The following is a 25,029-nucleotide window of genomic DNA, read 5'->3' as shown; positions in this document are numbered from 1 at the left end:
TCCCCACCGGTGGCCCTGACCCCCCCAGTCAGGCCGACGCCCCCCACCCGCACACTGATGTCCTGCCCCGATCGCTGGCCTCTCTTCCTCTGTGACTGAGCACGTGCAGAATGGCAGCGGGAGCCCCAATCCCACGTTCTCCCCTCCCTTGAGGTCCTGTTCCCAATGGGCTCTGTCTCCTCTGGCCCCATCCCCTTGGGTGGGCAGTGCCAATGTGCCCATGAGCATTGCCAGGGATCCAGCTGGCATTGCCAAGCTGACAATGGCCCTGGGGGCATCCCACCTTCACACCCCCAATCTCTTGGGGGGTCCTCCGTGGGCCCCCCTTCACTCCAACGGGGTCAGGCTGCCAGCTCCCCACTAGTGGGGAGCTGTTGTAAACCCCACTGGAGTGAAATACTGCCGGCGGGGAGGGGGAAGGGACTAGCGGACCAGGAGACTTCAGTCCCGGGCCTGACAACCAGATAGAAATCTACATTAACATAATTTCTTCAGCTCGATGCCAATTTCTGGCATGGAGCTGACAACGCCAGAAATCTGGTGGCCGAGACGCTTGGAGGCCATGACACCCAGTGGGAAGCCCGCTACACGCCCTCCGCTTGAGTCTCCAGGCCCATGGTGCAGCTAGAGCAGTTCAGCGGGCTGGGAGAATCGCCCCCACAACTTATAAAACTTCAGTTTGAGGCGAAGAGAAATAATTTTCACTACTTTAAAAAGCACGGGGATGCCACGTAGCATGAAACCATCCATGGCACAATTCAACATAATTGGAATGTCACATCCTCTTTCTCTCTCTACATGATTTTGGAAACCTTTCAAATTCTTCCACTCCAGAGAGTTGACAATTAAAATAAAAATCAAGGTCATTTCAAACGATCCTTCGATGGGAAAGGTAACTGCATAGTCACTTTTCTTCACCTCGCACGCTTACAATTAACGCTGCATTGTTAGTATCGTGCATTAAAAATCTTCCAATTTGTAACATACCAAACACAGTGCAGAATCTTCATATTCAAAAAAAACCTGACATTTCAGTAGGCTTGTGACAGTTAAACAGCACAACAGGCCACAGAGAAAGAGAATACGCCAGAACGTGGAGATCAGTGATGCAAGAAAGGGAGTAGGAACAGATGCCACAATTGGCAAAGTGCAGGGTTTATCTTAACTAGTAGGGGGTGCTCAAGAGATATGGGAGATGGTGCAATGTGTGTGATTAGACATTGTGTAAGAACACATATAATGGGCTGGATTTTCTCAGGGTGATGGCTGACAATGGGCAGGGAAGATGGGTAAAGCACACTTTGGCTATTTAGGGGAGCTTTGGCGGCATTCTAATGCCAATCTTGCAGCTAACAATTTGCCATTTGGACTCCTGTCCCATTAAGAGAAAAGAGCTTGCCTGCCGTACAGAATTTAAGATGAAGTAGGAGCTGGGGCCAGAAGCATGGTGACATCAGAGGGTTAATGTTCAAGAATTTCTCCCACAAGGACTTGGGACCACCTCCCTCACATTCACAACCTGAAGGTTGTTTGTTGTAATGTGGCTAAACATTCCCCACATTCCGACATCTGAAAATAAGAAAGTTATAACCTGAAAATGTCGAAGAGACATCCTGGAAGATTTGGGGCAGCACGGTGGCACAGTGGGCATGACGGTGGCACTGTGATTGGCACTGCTGTCTCAAAGCACCAGAGATCCGGCTTCAATTCCAACTTCGAGTGACTGTCTGTGTGGAGTTTGCACATTCTCCCCGTGTTTGCGTGGGTTTCCTCCGGCTGCTCCGCTTTCCTCCAGCAGCCCAAAGATGGGCGAGTTAGATTGATTGGGTGTGCTAAATTGCCCCTTAATGTAAGGGGGATTAGGAAGGAAATTTGTGGTATTACGGGGATGGGATCTGGGTGGGATTGTTGTTGGTGCAGGCTCGATGGGCCAAATGGCCTCCTTCTGCACTGTAGATTCTATGATCCAAGGGCTGTTGGCCAGAGGCTTGGGTGCTCTTTTGTCCCAGCAACACGTCTGGGAGGCCCCAGTGTCATGAGAAATTTGTGCTGCTGGGACACGTCTGTGGCCCACAGAGTGCCTGATTAAGGAGACCACACCCCACCACCACCTGCAGCGAGGCCACCAGGACTCACCAGGTGATCACCTCATGCAGTGTGGGGCTCCCTGCCATTGGCAGAATGCCTCTGGCTGCAGGCTCGGCCTTCAAATGGCCTCTTGGGTGGCGCACAAGACAGAGAGGGCTGTTCTTCATTTGCCCCCTTGGCAGAATGCCATAGTGGTGACAACGTGACTCCATTCTTGTCCCCCCCTTCCAATTTTTCAGACACCTCCTACCTCACCCTTATCCCGCTTCCACAGGCCCCAGAAAATTCGTCCCCAAGTATTGGGAAGGAGGAGTAACTTGAAGGTGGACCAGTGACTACACCTTCTTACACAGCTTGGCCCACAATCAATTCCAGTTCAACTCAGTGGAATTTACCTGGAAGTCTTCATCTGTCAGATAAATTTCAAGCTTCAATGGATCCACTCCCTCTGGCAGTGGCCGGGCTTGCAGCTCTGCCAGTGGGTACTGCGTCTTGCACAGCTTGTCAAGTACATCCTCCACCAAAATTATTTTATTGCAACCTTCAGCTTCCTGCAATTTAAAAAAAAAATGAATATGAGGGATTGTGGGAAACACACATAACACACACAGACACAATATGAGGGAGGAAAGCATTTAGACTCTACCGTTTCAGTGATCTCCGCAACGTCTTCCCTGTGCTCCCAGCTGGGAAACATATTAGTGAACGTCAATGGTTCAAAACCCGCATGTATCAGGTAGGCCTTTGGTGGTTTCTTGGTATTCTTTACTGTGATCGTGTAAAGGAAGATTGGTTAGATTTTACACAATCAAATCCTTTCAGACCATATACACAATTAAATAACATCACAGAAGTGAGTGAGCGGTATCTCAAAGATTACAAACTCGTTCTGCCCACACCCACTTCGTTCAATGCAGAGTGACTGATCCTCCCAATGTCAATACTTTTTTTTTCCAAAAACCGCACGTTTTGATAGGATTTTAAATCTCATGATGTGCACATTGTAAAGCTCGCTGCACTTAACTGGAACAAATTTGCTACAACAGGTAGACACACAGGATAATTGACAGATAACATGAGATTCAAGGTCATAATCCAGGTTTTCAATCTGAAATCACTGGAGGGCATCCTGAGCAGTTTAGAGAATGTCAACAGGTCCCATGGTTGAATTATAACACATGATTGAAGTAACACATGACTGAAGCTGTGGTTAGGGTTTTTGCATTGGAAAGTGTGATTGCACGATACTAATTTTATCTTCATGAAGAGACAATAGAGTCAATAGAGCTATGGGTTGAAGATATATGAGAGCATAACAGACATTGCCACAAATGCACAATTTTATAAGGTGATTGTGTTTGAGCTGACTCTGCAACTCAAGGCAAACAGAGTAGTAAGGAGGGTGATGTGAACTGCTATGTCCAATAACAGGCCTGTGTAGTTTGGTTATCATGGCATCTGGGGGTTAAGATCGAGTCTTGCAGAGAGCAAAGTACAAAATCTTCACACCTGGAAACAACGACAGGGACAGCTGGGCTGATGGTGGACATTTTTCTGTCCAGGTTTTTGAACATATAGAAGGCAACAGAGAGAGAGAGAGAGAGAGGGGTCTCACAGAGGCAATAGCTGCAGCTGGAGTGGTCAGAGCAGAGAAGACTGAGGGCCCTCTGCAAACTATCAGGCAGAATGCAGGTGGAAGGACAAAGATATGTAGGTTATAGGGATTAGCTGTGATAAATGCGCAGAGTTATTGGGATAGAACAGGGTGGGGAAGGCTTGGAAAGATGCTTTTTAGGAGAGTCGGTGAAGGCTCAGTGGGCTGAATGGCCTCCTTCTGCACTGTAGGGATTCTGTTGTTCTAGGAAAAGTCTCCAGTTGAAGAGATTCATCCAGTACTTTGGAGCATTTGCCATGGCAAGGCAGGGAGGAGAAATTGCTGGAGTAGGTCTTGATGCTGGTAGTCATAGAAACTAGAAACAGAAGTAGGCTATTTGGCCTTTCAAGCCTACTCCACCATTCATTTTGATCATGGCTGATCATCAAATTCAATATTGTCAGTTTGGTAATTCTCTGAAAACTGAGGGGAGCACATTTCAGTAGTCACAGACGTGAACCAATTGGAGGCTGAGAATGGTTGTTTACCACTTTCTACAAAGACTAATTCTATGGAGAGTGAGCTGTAAAGTATATCTATGCAATGTGGGATTATCAGTCATGTTACGAAGGGTTATCTTTTCTGTAGTTCAGAGTATCAGTTGCCTACTAAGTAATCTTTAGTAACTGTTGGCTTTAGTTTGTTACAGTAGAAGTTTTAAAACTTGAAATCTTGTTCAATTCCTTTAAGTTGCTCATTAGGAATTCAAATTTCTTCTCTAAAGTCACCATAGTCATAAAGATCACCATAGTTGTATAGAAATATGGTGCGGCCACAGCTGGAATACTGTGTGCAGTTCTGGTCACCACATTATAGGAAGGACATGAATGCACTAGAGGGAGCGCAGAGGAGATTCATCAGGATGTTGCCTGGGATGGAGCATTTAAGTTATGAAGAGAGTTGGATAGACTTAGGTTGTTTTCTCTGGAGTAGAGAAGACTGAGAGGTGACCTGATTGAGGTGTCCAAGATTATGAGGAGCATGGACAGGGTGAATAGGGAGCAGCTGTTCCCTTAATTGAAGGGTCAGGTACGAAAGGATACAAGTTGAAAGTAAGGGGTGGGAGGTTTTGGTTCATTGAGTGTGCTTTTGTGACTGGCTGGGTGGATGACAGGCTGGGGAGGTGAAGTGTGTGGGCACTGTCCAGCCATGTCCCTGGGGGCACAATGGCCTGACACCCCCTCCCCCTCCAGCACAATCATCGTGCCTGGTCTCTGTGCAGACCAGTACTGAATGCACCAGAGAGATGATGAATCCAGGGAGATGGGTGAATCCAGCTTTAAAATGACAATGCCTATTTAAATAGCAAATTAAATATGCTAATCTGATTCACACCCTTGCTGGGCATGAACCCAACTATGTCGGTGTGAGGGGCCAGAAGAATCCCAAAAGGGGTTTTCCCAACGCAAATTGTGTTTGTCCCTTCTTGAATCATTTTCCAGCTATAACACAATTTGAGTCAAGGTGCGTAGGGTTGGAGAATCACCCACATGATCTTATGCCAACATCCATTACGCAGTCCTAGCCACCGAATGCTGTCATTTTTTGACTGAATGCGCAATTAAAATATGCCTATTAAAATATCCAGAGATTACAGTGTGCTTGCTGCTATCCCTCTTTGCATCAGCTCTTGTCCATTGAGTCTGTGTAACTACATGTTTAATCTTAATTTCCTCACATTACACAGTAATATATTTCCTACACTTCTCTAACCTTGTTTATAATGAAACAAATAAAAATAAATAAATAGTGGGGAAAAGGGAGCAAATAAGCAGTTAGAGAGAAAATTACAACATTAACACCTACCCCATGAACTGGAATCCTGTGAATTACTGGATTATTAAACTCCAACTCCCACTTAATGCATTTAAACCTTAGATTACAATTGCCAATATGTCCAGGGTACCTTTGCAGTATTGCAGCACTGTCTCCATTGCACATTTCCGGTCTGCGTCCCAGCGGATTCGGGCAGACCCCGTGATTTCATTTTCTGTAGGCCACCAGCCCTGCCAAAGGTACACCTCATGATGATTGTCCACCAAGAACAAAGCTGCACACAAGACAGGGGAAATGTTAATATACTCTTGTGCATTGCTGCAGGTGGGTTTCTTCAAATGCAGACAACAAAATGATTCCAAAAAAATTAATGGCCTAATTGGTTATTTTATATCCACCAGCAATTGTTGAAGGCACATGAAGGAAATTAACTCAATGGGGAGAATTGCTTGTTTGGTGATCTAAGTCACTAGTTAATTTAGACTTCTACTTCCATAGTTCTGAAATGGATCTCAATTTATGTTTGCATTTTGAACCAATTCCATGCGAATGTCAGTAGCTGATGGCCCCAATAATCTTTTAAATTACATTATAAAAGCAGCTTTACAAAGAGATTAAATATCATCAGTTACAAACATTAAAAGCAGTAGCTCTTAACCATATCGCCTTTTAAGTATAATCATGTTACCATGCAAAAGTAAGGAAGAAGAAAGGGCTTTGTCAAAATCTGCTCATTCTATGTACTGATGTCTCTGTTTGATCGCGTCACATTTAAAACAAAATTATTTGTCCATGGGATGTGGACATCGCTGGCAAGGCTGGATTTATTGCCCAACTCTAAGTGCCGTTGAACTGAGTGGTTTACTACGCCATTTCAGAGGACAGTTAAGAGTCAGCCACATTGCTGTGGGTCTGGAATCACAAATAGGCCAGACCAGACAAGGACAGCAGACTTCCTTCCTTAAAGGGCATTAGTGAACCAGATGTTTTTCCAACAATCAACAGTGATTTCATGGTCATTAGTAGATTCTAGATTTTTTTTATTGAATTATTCAACCATCTATCATGGCTGGATTTGCATCCAGGTCCCCAGAACATTAGCTGAATTTCCGCACTAGGCCATCGCCTCCCACACACAAAATCCTGGGGGTTACCAATGACCAGAAACTGAATTGGATTAGCCGTATAAATACTGTGGCTATGACAGCAGGTCAGAGACTGGGAATTCTAAAACGTAACTCACCTCCTGACACCCCAAATCCTGCCAATACAAGGCACAAGTCAGGGACGCAATGGAATACTCTCCACTTTCCCAGATGGGTGCAGCTCCAACAACACTCAAGAAGCTCAACAACTGCCAGGACAAAACAGCCTGTTTGACTGGCACCCAATCCACCAGCTTAAACATTCACTCCCTCCACCATTGATGCACAGTGGCAGCTTTGTGTACCATCTACAAGATGCATTGCAGCTCCTTCAATGAAACCAAATAAACCCCATGTCATCCAGTAGGACAAGGGCAGCAGATGTATGGGAACACCACTGCCTGCAAATTCTCCTCTCATCATTCACCATCCATGGAATCATATTGCCCTTCCTTCACTATGTTAAAATGTTGGAACTCCATTCCTAACAGCACTGTGAGTGAACCTATACCATGTGGACTGCAGCAGTTCAAGAAAGCAGCATAGCACGACCTTCACAAGGGTAATTAATGATTGGCAATAAATGCTGGACCAGCTCGCAATGCTCATATTCCATGAACCAATAAGTTAAAAAAAAGACTTCTACACTCCACATCTTTATTGTCCCATCTCGTTTGCTGAGCTGCATAGATCTTTCTCTCCCTTCCAAACCTCAGCAACTGAGGAACCAGCATAACAAATCCAATCATCTGTTTCTGCAGGTTAGGTGTATAATTACAGTCCTTTTCCACTCAGTCAGTTGTACTTTTTGAAAGAGTCAACTGATCCCTCATTCAGTTCTTTTATTGTCATCTTAATTTGAATAATCTTTCAAGTGATTATATACTTCCACATTTCTTGCATGAGAAACAACTAACCTGGCTGTTGGGCAGTGTACAAATCTTCTTGCAAAAATGGCATTGAGTTGACCATGGTAGGATCTCTGGCAGGATATAGGTATTCCGTGGCAATGAATTCCCCAGACAAACTACTGAGGATAAAGAGCCGAGGAGTGAAGTTGAATTTTCCAGGATCTGTGAACAGATTTTGTGTTTAGTTTTTAATCGTAAGAGGAAAGGGTTTGAAGTTACTAACATTTCAAAAGTACATGGAAACAAAAGTATAATAAAAACACATTTAAGAAAGAAAATACCATCTGTAAATATTTCATCTCGTCTCTTCAAAAAATGTCTCAAAGTACCTCTTATGCAACAAATTATTTTGAAGAACACAGCAAGAAGTGAGATGAATGAACAGTTACCATCTTTGGCCACATTCAGCCTTGAAGTTATACCTTGGTCTTAAAAATAGTTTCCTTGAATCCTTAATTGTCTATCACAACCATTGGAGCAGTGCATTTCACTGAAAGCATAACACTTCCAACTCCATCAAGATCGTGTTGGGAACACTATTTTAGATTATACTCAAGTCATGGAATGGAACTTGAACCCAGAACTTTTGATTTCTCCTTCTGTGGATGGGTATCAAGTTTACTTTGATAACATTCCTGTGAAGTTTACTGGGCATGTTTTGCTGCATTAAAGCTGCTATGCAAATGCAAGTGTTGTTGATTGAGAAAGATGCTAATGGAGCCAGTCTGAAATTGAGTACAGGGAGTCTTCTGTTTTCAAGATTCTGACTGTTGTTGTATTAGACAGACATTGCTATATTATGTATACAACTTTAAATTATTGAACAAATGCTTAACAATTCACATTACAGTCAAGGACAAGAATCGAATATGGGCCAGGATGTTATATTACAAAACTTCAACACATGAACTCAATTAGTACCATTGCTCACCGCCAACTACCTCTTACGGTTTATGCCCAACACATGCAAAGTTTCATATGGGACACTGGACTAGAAGGCACTTCTTTGGCACTAGCCTATGCAGATGGAGATAGTCCTTTTCTTCTCACACCGGAAACAAAGCAAAGTTGGAGTCAGCAATAGATAAAGACTTTCTCGCCTCAATCTTGTTATTATTTACCTGTAATAGTTGAAATAGTTCATCACCCAGCCAGGGAACACTGATTACCTTGTAACATGCAGTCATAGGCCTTTCGGTCTCTTCTTCCTAATGCTTCAAAGAAAGCCACCATTTCGGACCCCTCATCACATTCATGTATAGTCACATCGATGCTACTGTGTAGCCCTGCTTCCAGTGGACGCCTGCAAAACATGGTGAAGAAATTCTGTCGGCTTGGTGCAGTTACAAACACATTGATTAAAGTTCAGTTTCAGTACAATCTAGCATTAGCTTTGAGAGCTTTAATAAAATGTATTTTAAAGTAGAGCCAAGTCAATATATATGAAGTTTATTTACATTAAAAGGGAGCAAAAGGCCTTTTATTTGTATAGCACTTTGTACAACCTTAGGTCTTCTCAAGTCATGGTACAGCAGTTTATGCACCTTTCATTTTCATAGAAGTGTTGGTACAAACGTCATAAAACATGGCAACCAATTTATGCACAGCTAGATCCACAGCAATTTGATAAATGATCAGATATCCTGTTTTAACATTTGAAACAAGCAGGGGTATACCATTCGGCCCACTCTGTCATTTGATAAGATCATGACTGATCTGATTGTGGGTTCTACTTTCCATCTACCCCCCTTATCCAACTCACCAAGGTTCCTTAGACAGCACCTTACAAACCTACGACCACAACTATCTATAAGGGCAAGGGGAGCAGATTCATGGGAACACCAGCACTAGGAAGTTCCCCTGCAAGCCACTTACCATCCATCAATGGTGAAATATATCACCGCTGAAATATATCATAGGGTGGCACAATGGCTAGCACTGCTGCCTCACAGAGCCAGGGACCCAGGTTCAATTCCCGGCTTGGGTCACTGTGTCTGTGGAGCCTGCACATTCTCCCTAGTCTGTGTGGGTTTCCTCTGGTGCTCTGGCTTAAAATGTGATAGTTAGTTGCATTGGCCCTGCTAAATTCTCCCTCAGCGAACCCAAATAGATGCCAGAGTGTGGTGACTCGGGGATTTTCACAGTAATGGCATTGCAGTGTTATCGTAAGCCTACTTGTGACACTAATAAATAAACTTAAAAACTAAACCATTGCTTCACTGTTGCTGGATCAAAATCCTAGAACACAATCTGTACAAGCCATGGGCTGCAGTGGTTCAAGAAGTTAGCTCACCAATCAACGGTAACTAGGGTTGGGCAAAGATGTTGGCCAAGTGAGTGAAGCTCATATCCCTTGAATGAATTAAAAAACCTTTCAATTCTCTTATCAGTCAAGAATCTATCTAATTCTGCTATAAAAACATGCAATGAGCTTGCCTCCACGAACCTCTGGGTAAGGGAGATCTCATTGAGACGTATAAGATGATGAATGGGATGGATAGGATAGAGGTGGAGAGACTCTTCCCACTCAAAAAAGACAGTAGGACTAGGGGGCACAGCCTCAAGATAAAGGGGGGGCGGTTTAGAACGGAGTTGAGGAGGAACTTCTTCACTCAAAGGGTGGTGAATCTCTGGAATTCTCGGCCCGTTGAAGTGGTGGAGGCTGCCTCGCTAAATATTTTTAAGACGTGGGTTGATGGGTTTTTAATAAGAGAGGGGATTAAGGGTTATGGGGAGAGGGCGGGAAAGTGGAACTGAGCCACGACAGATCAGCCATGATCTTATTGAATGGCGGGGCAGGCTCGAAGGGCTAGATGGCCTACTCCTGCTCCTATTTCTTATGTTCTTATGACATACAAATGGCTTTCTGAGAGAAAAAAAATCACCTCATCACTGTTTTAAATGGAAGATGCCTTAATATAAACACTATCCCCTAGTTCTAGTGCCTCCCAAAGGAGCAAACATCCTTTCAACATCCACCATGTTCAACAAAACAAATTCTCATTCTAAATGCCAATGGATACAGGCTCAACCAGTCCAACTTTTCCTCATAAAATAAGCCCATTTTCACAGCCATCAGCCAGATGGACCTTATCATTGCTTGAATTGCAATTATATCCTCTCCTAAATAAAGAGACCAAAACTGTACACAGCACTCATAAGAACATAAGAAGTAAGAAATAGGAGCAGGAGTAGGCCATCTAGCCCCTCGAGCCTCCCCCGCCATTCAATAAGATCATGGCAGATCTGAAGTGAATCAGTTCCACTTTCCCGCTTTCTCCCCATAAATTCCCCTGTCTATCAGAAATCTATCTACCCGTGACTTAAATATATGCAACAAGGTAGCCTCCACCACTTCAATGGGCAGAGAATTCCAGAAATTCACCACCCTTTGAGTGAAGAAGTTCCTCCAGATGTGGTCTCACCAATGCCCTGCTCAACTGCAGCAAAACTTCCCAGCTTTTATATTCCATTCTCCTTACAATAATCAACACCACTCCATTTGTTTCAGTAATGATTGCTGAAGAATAAACATCTAGGACACTGGGGCAAACGCGACTACTCTTTTTCCAAATAGCAAAATTGGATCTTTTATTTTAAGGGCAGGTAGGGCTTTGGTTTAATGTATTGCCCAAAAGGCAGCACCTCTGACAGTGTAGCTTTACCTGAGTACTGCACTGGAATCTTAACATGAGGGATTTCTCCATTTGAAAAATTTAGGATTCTCACAAAGAAACTGGAGAAATAAGTAATATTTTTCTATCATAACTATATTACTTTAACTGAGACCTTGAGATCAAAAACGTTATTGTAGTTAATTATATACTACGACTTTAAAAGAAGCTGCGTATCATTCCCTTGGGAATTTAATAATAGGCATTTTACCACTCAGTGGACAAAATAAAATCTCCAATCATGGGAACTGAAATTTAAGTCTGGTCAGACTGAGTGAATAACATTGAGCAATGTTTGGATGCAAATTATAACATGAATTTAATACAAATATAATATGGCAGTGTAACAGTTCATCAGTTTTCTCATTATATCGGCCACTCGTGGACAGCAAACCTTGGCACTGATATTGGCAAACAGCTTTTATAATGTCCAGTGGAGTTCTTATATTTATATGGTGCTTAGGATAATCAACAGTACTTAGTGTTGACTGGAAACTGAAAGGGACCAGCCAAATTAACACCATAGCTATAAAAGCAAGTCAGAGGTCGAGTACTCTGCAATGAACAGTTCACAAGCTGATCTTCAAACCCTCTTCACATCCATCTAGGACAGTGTAGTTTGTCTGTGAAGTGTCCCAGCACCGGCCTCTAGCACACACTAGCTGCAATTTGTCTAAATTACAGGATGCACTGCATCCAACTCATCAAAGTTACTGTGATAGCAGCTTCCTCTCCTGAGAGGGGCATGAGCAGCAACTCTGGAATATCATCACCTTCCAGTCACACAGCAGCATGACGTGGCATTTCCTTCCTTGTTGCTGGGTCAATATCCTGGAATTCCCCACCTAACAATATGTGGAAGCACTGTCACATGGCCTGTTTTGTACCACTGCAGCCCTTCACAACCTGCACAGTCGAATGAGAATGAGTCATAGGAAATCACCTGTATACTTAGAATAAACTTTTATAAATAGTTTTTCTTTCCGAAGGGAAAGCTTTTAAAACTCTTTTTATTAACTGTTAAAAGTATTAAAATTAACCCCCCCCCCCCCCCCCCCCCCAGCCCCAGTGTCACAGTGGTTAGTACTGCTGCCTTGCAGCGCCAGAGAGCAGGGTTTGATTTCCAGCTTGGGTCACTGTTTGTGTGGAGTCTGCACATTCTCCCCATGTCTGCGTGTGTTTCCTCCGGGTGCTCTGGTTTCCTCCCACAGTCCAAAAGACGTGCTAGTTAGATGCATCGGCCTTGCTAAATTCTCCCTCATTGTATCCAAACAGATGCCAGAGTGTGGCACCTGGGGGATTTTCACAGTAACTTCATTGCAGTGTTAATGTAAGCCTACTTGTGGCACCAATAAATAAACTTCAAAATTTAAAGTAGGTATCACTTACAGTTCCTTGATTTTGTTTGCTTCAGTCTTTCCTACGAGCTTCGTATGTGGCTGCGCTTTGCAGCCATGCCATAGATAGATGACTGCCTTATTTACATTCAGCAGAATCATGGAAGTTCTGGATCTTAGGCTGCTGCAATGACAAGCGACTTCAAGCAGATTTCCTTCCATAGGAAGCTCTCCTCTCACACAGTACAACCGCCAGTCACCTACAGAGGGCAGTAGCAGAAAGTGCATCAGAATCAATATTCTGCGTTCCATACAATCAGCTGAAAAACCAGAAAAAAAACATTTTCAGTGCACATGGTGTTTTTCAGCAGAAACCCAGATGTCTCTTTACCACGCTCCAGTTTATGCAGATTCCCACAGGATACGAGCAAAGGCCACATTATTCTCAAAATACTTTCTTTAGGGTTATGTGATAAAAGAGGTTGCGTGTTTCTTTTGGAAAACGTAGCTTCTACATTCTTCAATTTTTATTTGCAAGATTGCGCTTCATTTCCAGATTATTTTATTTGCTTTAAAACATTGTGTAAGTATTACATTTAAACGTTGAACGTCTCTAGTTTACTCCTACAAGGGTTTCCGTACATTCTGTAGCTCTGTTGCTGTTATCCTGTGAGCTTGACTCTGCGCTGCTGAGTCAATTGTGGCTGTGCCATGTTATCCTGATATCCATCCGTCCCTCGATACATCCTTTCATTACTCGTGTGTTGGGAGGCACTGGATATAATGAATAATCTGAATCAACTGTGTTAGTCATTCTTTTCTCTCTTCCTACATGTATTTGTTTTAAAATGATCTTGCGGTACTGTACTGATCTTTGAGAGTTTGTTGCACTATTTATAAAAAAATCTTCTATAAGAGTATATTTTAAAAAAGTCAAGACTTTCACCAACTACCCAATATCGAACTTCCAAACTGCAAGTTTCAAAATAAATCAAGAACTGAGTAAAATACATGTTTGTCCTCATTAAGACCTTCTTTTCCAGGTCTTCTGCAATATCATAGATTGGTAACAGCTCAGAAGATGGTCAATTGAACCAACAAAATCTTACCAAAAAATGGCAGTGTGTTGGTTCCAACATGAAAGATGGCATGTTTCCCTCCAGATTTCACCACACTCTCTCAGTATAAAGACTGGTGTGTTTCATGCATCAAGTACAGGGGCGAGGCCTCAACACAGCAGCAAAACCAGGTTGGACTGAGATAAGGGCGCACCAATCAAAGTAAAAAGTAACCACCTCCCCCCATACCTCACCACAGAGATCTCAGTGCCTCCCCCACACCCCCACCCATACAAAGAATTCCAGTACCCACTCCCCAACGAACTACCATCCCCGGCATCCCCTGCTCCTGTCCACCACCACAAATAAACGGATTCCTTCCCCTGTGAGGTTCCCACTGGGGTCAACTCTGGCAGAGACAGGTTGGCATGATGCCAACCTGTGCCAGGGCATTGCTAGGCCAATGCTTGGCTATGTACCTCTCCTCCAAGGGCTATAGTCACATTTGTGCCCCCAGGGTGGATCCCCACGACAGGTTCATCTCTGGTTGAACTTGTTGTAAATCACATCGGCACAGTTTGAATATGTGGTGGGGGGTGGGGGCGGGGGCGCCGGGTCCAATATCTGGGAGGCTCTTTAATTATATTTAAATATATTAAAATGAACGAAAATCAGGTTCACGCCCAAATAGGCATGAAGTGACTTCCATCACAGGTGAGGGATGAAGAAAATCCGATCTTGCCAGTGAAATCCGTGACTTCTGGGGTTTTACCAAATCCTGAGCTCCCACCGCCATTCCTGTGGGCAGTGAGCATGAGCTCAAGATCACTTGTTGTCTGTGCTGGTTGTCTGCAAGAGCAATTCAGTTCATCTCACTCCCCCTATCCTTCTCCGTTTTTTCAGCTGCTTATCTAATTCCCTTTTGGATCTCACAACTGAATCTGCCTCCACCACACCCACTGCCAGTGCATCCTAGATCCTAACGACTCACTGCTTGAAAGAGCTTTTTCTCATGGAATCCCTATAGTGCAGAAGCAGGCCATTCAGCCCATTCAGTCTGCATCGGCCACAATCCCACCCAGGTCCTATTCCCGTAACCCCACGTATTTACTCTGCTAATCCCCCGACACTAGGGTCAATTTAGCACGGCCAATCAACCTAACCCGCACATCTTTGGATTGTTGGAGGGGGAAACCTGAGCACCGGAAGAAATCCATGCAGACATGAGGAGAATGTGATAACTCCACACATACAGTGATCTGAGGCCAGAATTGAACCCAGGTCCCTGGCAGTGCGAGGCAGCAGTGCTAACTACTGTGCCACCGTGCCATCCATGGTCACGTTGTGCTAGTTTTTATTTGCCAATTACCTTAAATCAGTATGCTGTGGTTCTCGATTCTTCACTGATGTGATCAGTTTCTCTCCATCTACTCTCGCTCTAGATCCCTCATGATTTAGAGCATCTCTCTGAATTCTCCTCTGAAACCTGTCTTCTGTGAGGAGAACAATCCCTGCTTCTCCAATCTATCTAAGTAAGTCTCTCATTCCTTGAACTGCTCATCAATCTTTTCTGCACTCTCTCCAAAAATTTGACAACCTTCCTAAAGATTGATTTATTATTGTCACCTGCATTGAGATACAGTGAAAAGTATTGTTTCTTGCGTGCTATACAGACAAAACATACCATTCATAGAGTACATAGGGGAGAAGGAAAGGAGACGGTGCAAAATATAATGTTCCAGTCATAGCTAGGGTGTAGAGAAAGGTCAGCTTAATATGTGATATATATGGATAGAACGATTCAAAAAGAAATTTGCAGTTCCCTGAGATGGGCGAAGTACTCCAAATAAGGATGATGTGGAGTTGCCACATAATAAGGATGAAAGTATAAGAACATAAGAACTAGGAGCAGGAGTAGGCCATCTGGTCCCTCAAGCCTGCTCTGCCATTCAATAAGATCACGGCTGATCTTTTCGTGCACTTAGCTCCACTTGCTCGCCCGCTCACCATAACCCTTAATTAATTTACTGTTCAAAAATTTATCTATCCTCGCCTTAAAAACATTCAATGAGGTAGCCTCAACTGCTTCACTAGGGAGGGAATTCCACAGATTCACAACTCTTTGGTTGAAGAAGTCCCTCCTCAACTTGGTCCTAAATCTGCTTCCCCTTGTTTTGAGCCCATGTCCCCTGTTCTAGTTTCACCCACCAGTGGAATCAACTTCCCTGCTTCTATCTGATCTATTCCCTTCATAATCTTATGCGTTTCTGTAAGATCTCCCCTCATTCTTCTGAATTCAAATGAGTACAGCCCCAGACTATTAAGTCTCTTCTCATAAGCCAACCTTCTCAACTCCGGAATCAACCTAGTGAATTTCCTCCGCACCCCCTCCAGTGCCAGTATATCCTTTCTCAAGTAAGGAGACCAAAACTGTACACAGTACTCCAGGTGTGGTCCCACCAGCACCTTAAACAGCTGCAACATCACCTCGCTGTTTTTAAATTCCATCCCTCGAGCAGTGAAGGACAAAATTCCATTTGCCTTCTTAATTACCTGGTGCACCTGCAAACCAACTCCTTGTAATTCTTGCATAAGGACACCCTCAAGGATCCCTCTGCACAGCAGCATGCTGCAATTTTGTACTATTTAAATAATAGTCCATTTTGCTGTTATTCTTACCAAAATGGAAGACCTCACATTTACCAACTTTGTATTCCATCTGCCTGACACTTGCCCACTCACTTAGACTATCTATATCCCTTGCAGACTTTGTGTCCTCTGCACACTTTGCTTTACCACTGTGAATTTGTCATCTGTGAATTTTGACACACTACACTTAGTCCCCAACTCCAAATCATCTATGTAAATCATAAACAATTGCAGTCCCAACACTGATGGCTGAGGCACACCACTAATCGCTGATTGCCAACCAGAAAAACATCCATTAACACCCACTCTTTGCTTCTATCCATGCTAATACATTATCCGCAACACCTCGCACCTTTATTTTCTGCGCCTGGTGGTGCAGCACCTTGTCAAACACCTTCTGAAAATCCAGATACACCACATCCACAGGTTCCCCACTGTCCACTGCACATGTAATGTTCTCAAAGAATTCCTGCTCTTCATGAACCCACGCTGCGTCTTACCAATGGGGCAACTTATATCCAGATGTCTAGCTATTTCTTCCTTGATGATAGATTCAAGCATTTTTCCTACTACAGAAGTTAAGCTAACCGACCTATAGGTACCTGCCTTTTGTCTACCTTCTTTTTTAAACAGCGGCATCACATGTGCTGTTTTCCAATCTGTGGGAACCACCCCAGAGTCCAGTGAATTTTGGTAAGTTACTACTAGTGCATTTGCTATTTCCCCTGCCTGGAATGCATTCCATCATTCCAATGCTTCACATAGGTGCAAATTTCCTTACTTTTGTACTCTATTCCTGAAGCCCAGGATCCCATTTGTCTTTTTAAGTCATCTTCTCAACCTGCCATACCACCTTAAATAATTTGTGTACGTATCCCCCCCCACCCCCAGGATCACACACCCTCTTTGAGTTGTACGCTTGGTTTTATCTGGCCTCCCCTAGTCCTACCATAAAAGCAGACTTCTTTGCATTAAATGTCAATGCAAGCCGGTTCACCCATTTCACCTCTTGAAATTTATCACTATCCTCCTCTCTGCTCATAATGCTTCTGAGTTTTGTATGCAGAATGCAGATCAAGAAATGCACTGGGTCAATTTGAGTTTAGAAGAATGAGGGGAGATCTATGAGGAGAGGCTGAGGGATTTGGGGTTGTTTTCGCTGGAAAGAAGGCGGCTAAGAGGGGATCTTATTGAAACATATAAGATGATTAGAGGTTTAGATAGGGTGGATAGTGATAGCCTTTTTCCTCTGATGGAAAAATCTAGCACGAGGGGGCATGGCTTTAAACTAAGGGGGGGTAGTTATAGGACAGATGTCAGGGGTAGGTTCTTTACCCAGAGGGTGGTGAGGGATTGGAATGCCCTGCCTGCTGCAGTTGTAAATGCGCCTAGTTTGGGGGCGTTTAAGAGGTCCTGTGGATAGGTTTATGGACGAAAAGGGATTGGTTTAGGTTAGTGGGTCATTGTTTTTTTTTTAACTGGTCGGCGCAACATCGTGGGCCGAAGGGCCTGTTCTGCGCTGTAATGTTCTATGTTCTATCTCATTGAGACGCATAAGATGTTGAATGGGATGGATAGGATAGAGGTGGAGAGGCTCTTCCCGCTCAGAAAGGACAGTAGGGCTAGAGGGCACAGCCTCAAGATAAAGGGGGGGCGGTTTAGAACGGAGTTGAGGAGGAACTTCTTCACTCAAAGGGTGGTGAATCTCTGGAATTCTCTGCCCGTTGAAGTGGTGGAGGCTGCCTCGCTCAATATTTTTAAGAGCGTGTTGATAGGTTTTTGATAGGCAAGGGGATTAAGGGTTATGGGGAGAGGGCGGGAATGTGGAACTGAGCCACGACAGATCAGCCATGATCTTACTGAATGGCGGGGCAGGCTCGAGGGGCTAGATGGCCTACTCCTGCTCCTATTTCTTATGTTCTTATGTATCTTTTGTGAATTTCAAGACTGTGCCCTGTACACTCAAGGCTAAAGGTCAAGAATGTAGATCAAGAAATGCACTGGGTCAATTTCTGACCCCAGGGAGCCCAAGAGTACACTCTCATCCAGTCTGTAAACCAACCATTCACCATTATGCTCTGTGTCCTATCACTCAGCCAACTTTGTATCCATGCCAGAATAAAAACAAAATACTGTGAATGCTGGATGTCTGAAATAAAAACAAAAGTACTGCAAATACTCAGCAGGTCTGGTAGTATCTGTTGAAGTGACTTAACTTCTCTAGTCAGATACGTTGTGACTGTTCTGTAGAAATAATGTTCCATTTTTAACATCAACTCTATTTCTCTCCCACAGATGTTGCCAAACTTGGGTGAGAATTTGCAGCACTCTCTATTTCTGTTCTGCACCCACGCCGCTGTTTTTCTTTTTATTCCATGGGTTTCAATTTTTGCTGGCAAGCCCATTACGCTTACCGAGCAACTTTTCGGAAACCCATATGTAGTATGCTGTTCACTTATCAATCCTCTCTCATTACCTCATCAAAAAATCCAAACCAGTTAAGTTAAGCACGATCCGCTTTTAACAAAAAAGCAAACTACTGCGAATGCCGGGATCTGAAACAAAAACACAAAATGCTGGAAAATCTCAGCAGGCCTGACAGCAGCTGTGGAGACAGAATAGAGCCAATGTTTCGAGTCAGGGTGGTCCTTCGTCAAAGCCTTTGCATTTGTCAAACCTGTGTTGCCTTTTCTTAATTAATCTACAGACTTGTTAGTAACCGTATCTCAGATTAGTGTTTCCCACTGACAAGGTTAAACTGACCGGCTTATAGTTAATGGGTTTAATCCTTGTGTCCATCTTTGAACATCATCAGCCATGATCGAATGGTGAAGCAGACTCGATGGGCTGAAAGCTCTAATTCTGCTCCTACATCTTGTGAATGTTCCTTTAGAAATTACAGAGTGCTGGCAGCGATTTTAACCAGAAGTTACAATAAGCAGTAGATTAGTCAACTGCAATGTATGCAGAGAATAACTTCTTCGTTTTGTCTATGTTCTAACCAGTCTTTAATGCTTTTCCTCCATCAGCCCTTCCAGGCTGATGTTAACATTTTCCAGTTGCATGGTAGCACAGATTTCTTGTGCAGTTTCTGCGAAGTTATTAAGTTAGATTGAAAGGCGAGGGCTTAAAATTCCCTTAATTCCTCTGGGCCACAAGGCACCTGCGAGTGATCTAAGCCTCTGTTAATGTTACTCCATAGCAACAGTGAGGGGGTCAGCAATTGGCGTCGGGAAATAATTTCCCTTCCCTTTGTGGCCTCTCCTGTAAGTCTCCCCAGAACAGCACAGCTGACATCTGCAATGCAGCAACGTGAATATCAAACCTAGATCCCCTGTGGTAAAGCTGGACTCGCTCAATTCCAACTGGCAAATCTCTACACCTGCAACGATGGAGGGCTGGAACAGACAGCCCTGAGAATCAAGGGAGACATGTGATACAGGGAGAAAGCAAAAAAGAATGAGAAGGGAACTAAGGACGATATATTGCAAAATTAGTCAAGTATTTAAAAAGAAGCATGTTTTGGAGAGTGATGAGAAGCTTATAACTAAATTGCCGCCTCGACCACCACAGATTGGAGTTTTTTTGTGGGCAAGACCAGATAGAGATGGCAGGTTTCCTTCATTAATTACCCCATTCGTTCTCTCTGCTGGCAGATTTGACTGAATTCACATTCATAACCTTCCATGCTACACTTTCTGCTGCCTCGTAAAAGCAGCCAGCATAATCAAGGACCCCAAGCACCCTGGACATTCTCTCTTCCACCTTCTACCGTCAAGCAAAAGATACAGAAGTCTGAAAACACGTATCTACAGATTCAAGAACAGCTTACTGAATCAAAAAATCCTACAGTGCACAAGGTGAACTGGCCACAATCCCACCCAAGCCTTATACCCTATAACACCATGCATTTACACTAGCTAGTCCCCCTGACACTAAGGGGCAATTTAGCAAGGCCAATCCACCTAACCAGCACATCTTTGGTTTTAGAGATGAAACTCACTCAAACAGGTAGAATGTGCAAACTCCACACAGACAGTGACCCAAGCCAGGAATCAAACCCAGATCCTTGGTGCTTTAAGACAGCAGTGCTAACAACTGTACCAGTGGGCTTTGTCATCAGACTTCTGAATGGCCCTGGCATGCATTAAGCTGATCTTTCTCTTCACCCTACCTGCAAGTGGAGCACAACGATTGGAACTCTATCCTTTTCCCCTATGTACTCTACGAACGGTATGTTTTGCTTGCACAGCACACAAGAAACAATACTTTTCACTGTATACCAATACACGTGACAATAATAAATCAAATCAAATCCACTTAAAATGCTGAGGTATGAACTCACAACCTTCACTGCCAGCCCAGTACCATGATTACATTAAAGCAAGTAACAGGTAAACTATGTACAAACAGATGGTACATAATCAATTATACTGCAAAGGGGAAAATTGATTTAGATATTACATTTGAAAAATATGGAGAACATTATGTGACGAGGGTACTATGATTTCACTGAAGTATGCCACACAGATGGCAAACCTGTGATGCTACAGCCCAGGGGAATCAAATTAAGTTTATGTAGCAGGCAAATGAATTTCTCCACCTATAAATTTTTATTCTGCAGAGAACGATTTGATTATCAGGGGCTGATCACATTGTACTATTAGGTTTAGCCAGTCCTACACTATCATGCAACACCCAAAGATGTGCAGGTTAAGTGGGGACTGGTCATGCTCGTGTTCTAGAATGTGCAAGCTAGGTGGATTAGCGTGGTAAATATGTGGGGTTATGGGGATGGGGGTGGTGGGCCTGGGAAAGATGCTTTTGTTCGAGAGCTAGTGCAGGATTGATGGGCCGAATGGCCTCCTTTACCCTGTAGGGATTCTATTTAACAAGACACAAAACCACGAGGAATTTTTACTTTGTGAGCTTTCCTCCTCTTCTTCTCTTTTACCAGCATGCACAATCATTCCTCCTTGAAACAGCTGCAGGAAACAGGGTGGCTCCTTCCCCTGCAGCACTTGGACCTGGAATAAAACAAGGCAGAAAAATAACCGTTAGTTTTAGAACAATTTCTTTAGTTAATCTAGACCATTAAACATGGTTCTTCATAACACAAGGAGTAACTGATACAAATTACAACTCCTGGATTTCACTTCACAGATCAGTATTAAAAACAGGTTGTTCATCACTACCTAGGTACTTCAGATTGTGTCAGGGTGGGTTGGGACAGGGGCCAGGTGTTTTAATATATAGAGATAAAAACTGAAAAATGGAAGAAAAACAGCAAAAATTGTAAGTAAATAGGGTAAGCCAGAAATAAACCCAGAGACAATCATGAAACAATTAGATAAATAATGGTAGGTAATGAGAAAATATCTATGTTTGGCATCTCAAATTTCTTGCAAATCCCGTTCCTAACAATATTCAAGTGTGGAATCTATCCCAGTCGCAGAGAGACCAGAAATATCTGCTTGTTGAACGTAGACGTGGTTAAAAAAAATAAAGACCCCCAACTATTCAGCTCACGGAATTGAGTGAAATGATGGAACTGTAGTTCCAGCAGTCAAATTTCTGCCCAAAATTAATTTATAAAACAAACCGTGAGGAGACGTTAAAATTTGCACTGCAGACAAATCAATTAGGTGATATGAATTATATCTGCTGAAATGCATTCGGAGTTACTTAGGAAATGGCTTAAAAGGCATTTGTTTCCTAACACAATCCATTACAACAGTTCTTGTTTTAGCTTGTATTTGTCATTATTTAACAGCTTACCTCAGTCAACGTTATTGTGATTTCTGAAGTTGCCACCTGGAAGAATGATGAAAAATGACGTGCGCCATTTTTTTTGAAGCACAAATCATTATTATAAAAATAATGCCTGTTATTCCGTAACTGGAAATATAATCTATTTTTAACGTGTTTCATGAATAGATCACAACTGTGCATTTCTGAAATGTCAGGACATCATCAGTACACAGATGGATTGGTGGGAAAGGCTCACCTGTGCTCCTCGCTCTTCGTCTAACTCTACAGTCATCAGAGCCGATGTTCCTTTCTCGCTCACAGTTGAGTGACGACCTTGCCAGAAGTAGTATACGCATTTCTCCTTTCCGACAGCAGTGTTCCGAACAAGCTCAGACTTCTGTCTTTTACCAACTGTGGTATGTGTAAAGAAACCAAAAATAGGTTAAAGCATCAAAGGCATCAATAGACATTTCTATATGTGACAGAATCTCCAAAATTCCCCTATCTAGGATATTTTCCCTTTGATTATTTGCCCAAACACTGCTAATGAACCGTCACCCTGTATAATGCTGAGGGAGATGATTTTGTATACCGGAGGGACTTCCGTAACAGTGCAAAAGCAATGAAAACTAATTGGCAGCCAATCCATATCCAAAAAGTGTTACGGGAATGTGAATCACTGTGACTGTATAAACATTACCTTGGAATAGGCCAAGAGGTTTCTAACATACTGCTACACAAATTTTCAGAGTCCTAGGGCTGCATTCTAAGCCCTCCCCATCCCCACCACTGGGTTTGTTTTCACAAAGGATGCACACAATACAGAATATAAAATAGGCCCATGCAACATCTTCCTACCCAATCTCATAATATGGGAGTGATAATAAATAAATAAATAATCAAGAGTCAATTAGGCTTGTTACCAAGCCAACTGAATTCGGTAACGTACTGCCCAAGGCAATAACATGTTTGGTAGGAGCAATCAGATGGGAGTGGCAGCCCAATCTTTTAAGCAAGTTTTTCAAAGTGCGGGATGGGGTGGGGGTTTGGGATCCTATCCCCAGGGGCTGCGTTTTGTAAATCAGGGGCGGCCCAGCATAAAATAGAACCCACCACCCTCATGCACCAGCCTCTCTAATCTGCCCAAGAACCTGGAATTACCTGTTTCTGGAGATTCATGGGCCTCCTCCTTCTTACTCATGGTAGTGCTAGCAGCACCTACATTGTGCATTCTTGGCACAGCCAGAACTAATGGAGCTGGTGGCCAACTGGACTTCCTCTTCAGTGAGGCACAAGCTGTCCGTTTACCCTGGCCGGAGTACCTTATGGCTGAAAGGTCGGTCAGCCTGCAGCGGGTCAACTCTGCGCTTACTTTGGGGTATGTGCAAGCCATCTACATGTTTTCCTCTCAGAACAGTAATATTCCACCCCAGCGTTGTTCTCTTAAAACAGAACTTGCATTACGTTCAATAATATTGGTGCATACAAGCTTTCATCACTACAAAACCAAATACTGCAGATGTTAGAAATCTAAAACAGAAAATGTGGGAAATACTCAGCTGGTCAGAAAGCATCTATGGAGAGAGAAACAGAGTTAACATTTCAGGCCAACAATGACTCTTCATCAGAACCCAGCTTGCATTGTCCTGAGCTAATGTAATTTCAGAAGGGCAACAAGTCATTCACTGGAGTGGTTATGTTGGGAATAAAATGTTATTCACTTATTCCTTCCTTTTAATCTGTACCCAAAAATCTTTGAACTGGCTCAGCACAAGTGAACATCTCATCTGATTTTCATTCACTGCCGGTAACTAGGTAAAGAGTCAATTAAAACTAAGCCAGTCAGTAATCAATCTGATCTTGCTCCCTCCCTACCAAGAGTGATCTCAGTTGCACCTCTGAGCAGATGACAGAGAAGGTACTGTTTCCTCCCATTCACTGGCCAGATTGTGGAGGTGGCTCAGGTGGAATTTTCTGAATCTTTTTGCAAATGAGGCCCAGCCATTACTATCAGCCAAGACTCCATGTCCCTGACCCTCCTTCTTCAAATACCTCAATGACCATACTACCCTCCCAGCTCTGCCTGCTCCACACCCTCATTTAAAATGGAGACATCTATATACAGCATTTTTATAGAATAGAATATCCACAGTGCAAAAGAGACCATTCGGCCCATCGAGTCAAGACCCAATCTTATCCAGGCCCTCTCCCCTGCCCTATTCCCATAGTCCATTTTTTTAAAAAACCACGGCTAATCCATCTAGCCTACACATCTTGGGACTGTGCGAGGAAACCGGAGCACCCAGAGGAAGGAAATCCACGCAGACACAGGGAGAACATGCAGACTCCACGCACACAGTCACCCAAGGCTGAAATTGAACCCAGTTCCTGGAGCTGTGAGGCAGCAGTGCTAAACACAGTACCACCATGCCGCAATTATAAATTCCAGCATTTTCATCTATACAATGTAGAAAAACAAAGCTTCTAGTCTTGATCCACAAAGATTTATTAAGAATCATTTCTATTTGATTCAGGCTTAGAATCTTTATCAATTATTTAATTTAAAACAATCAGCACTTACCGGTGGTGCTCACCAGGTACTTTGATTTCACCACGTAAGTATCACCTTCGTGAAACTGCCCAATGCTCTGCTTGGGTAATCTACTATAGTCAAACTCAAGTATGTGCCATACATCGACTGAGAGGCTGGTGATCTCAAACTGCCTCCCGTCTTCCCCCTCGACTATTCCATAGCCACGTCCAATATTTAATCCATCAAGTGTTGTCCCAACGGGGGCTGGAGACTGAGGGATCATCAAGGTAACATCATATGGTTTAAGATCAAGCCCGTGCTCCTGCTACAAGACAAGGATTTAAGACCTGTAAGTTGTCTGTAAAGTTAACTTAACCAGTTAGCAAAATACAAGCTGTAAATTGAACTTTAATTGGAAAAAAAAAGGACCCCTGTTTGAATAGATCAGAAAAG

General features: G+C 43.3%; 1 protein-coding gene across 10 annotated transcripts in view; it reads right to left on the bottom strand.

Annotated features, from left to right (window-relative positions):
- Positions 1-25,029, bottom strand: part of svila (supervillin a) — a 236,612-nt gene that overhangs the window by 10,415 nt on the left and 201,168 nt on the right. For all 10 annotated transcript variants that reach the window (XM_080211847.1, XM_080211827.1, XM_080211867.1 and 7 more), the window contains 9 exons: positions 24,625-24,901; positions 22,300-22,454; positions 21,214-21,319; positions 12,638-12,845; positions 8,744-8,877; positions 7,581-7,736; positions 5,649-5,792; positions 2,735-2,856; positions 2,484-2,639 (listed from right to left, as the gene is read on the bottom strand). In XM_080211847.1, the coding sequence (XP_080067973.1) occupies positions 2,484-2,639; positions 2,735-2,856; positions 5,649-5,792; positions 7,581-7,736; positions 8,744-8,877; positions 12,638-12,845; positions 21,214-21,319; positions 22,300-22,454; positions 24,625-24,901 (1,458 nt within the window). The remainder of the gene's footprint in view (positions 1-2,483; positions 2,640-2,734; positions 2,857-5,648; positions 5,793-7,580; positions 7,737-8,743; positions 8,878-12,637; positions 12,846-21,213; positions 21,320-22,299; positions 22,455-24,624; positions 24,902-25,029) is intronic.

The sequence above is a fragment of the Carcharhinus amblyrhynchos genome, chromosome 2, assembly GCF_965287045.1.
Source record: "Carcharhinus amblyrhynchos chromosome 2, sCarAmb.v2.hapA, whole genome shotgun sequence".
NCBI classification, from domain to species: Eukaryota; Metazoa; Chordata; class Chondrichthyes; order Carcharhiniformes; family Carcharhinidae; genus Carcharhinus; species Carcharhinus amblyrhynchos.
The sequence above is the reverse complement of the archived record's forward strand: the minus strand, read 5'-3'. Positions and strand labels throughout refer to the sequence as shown.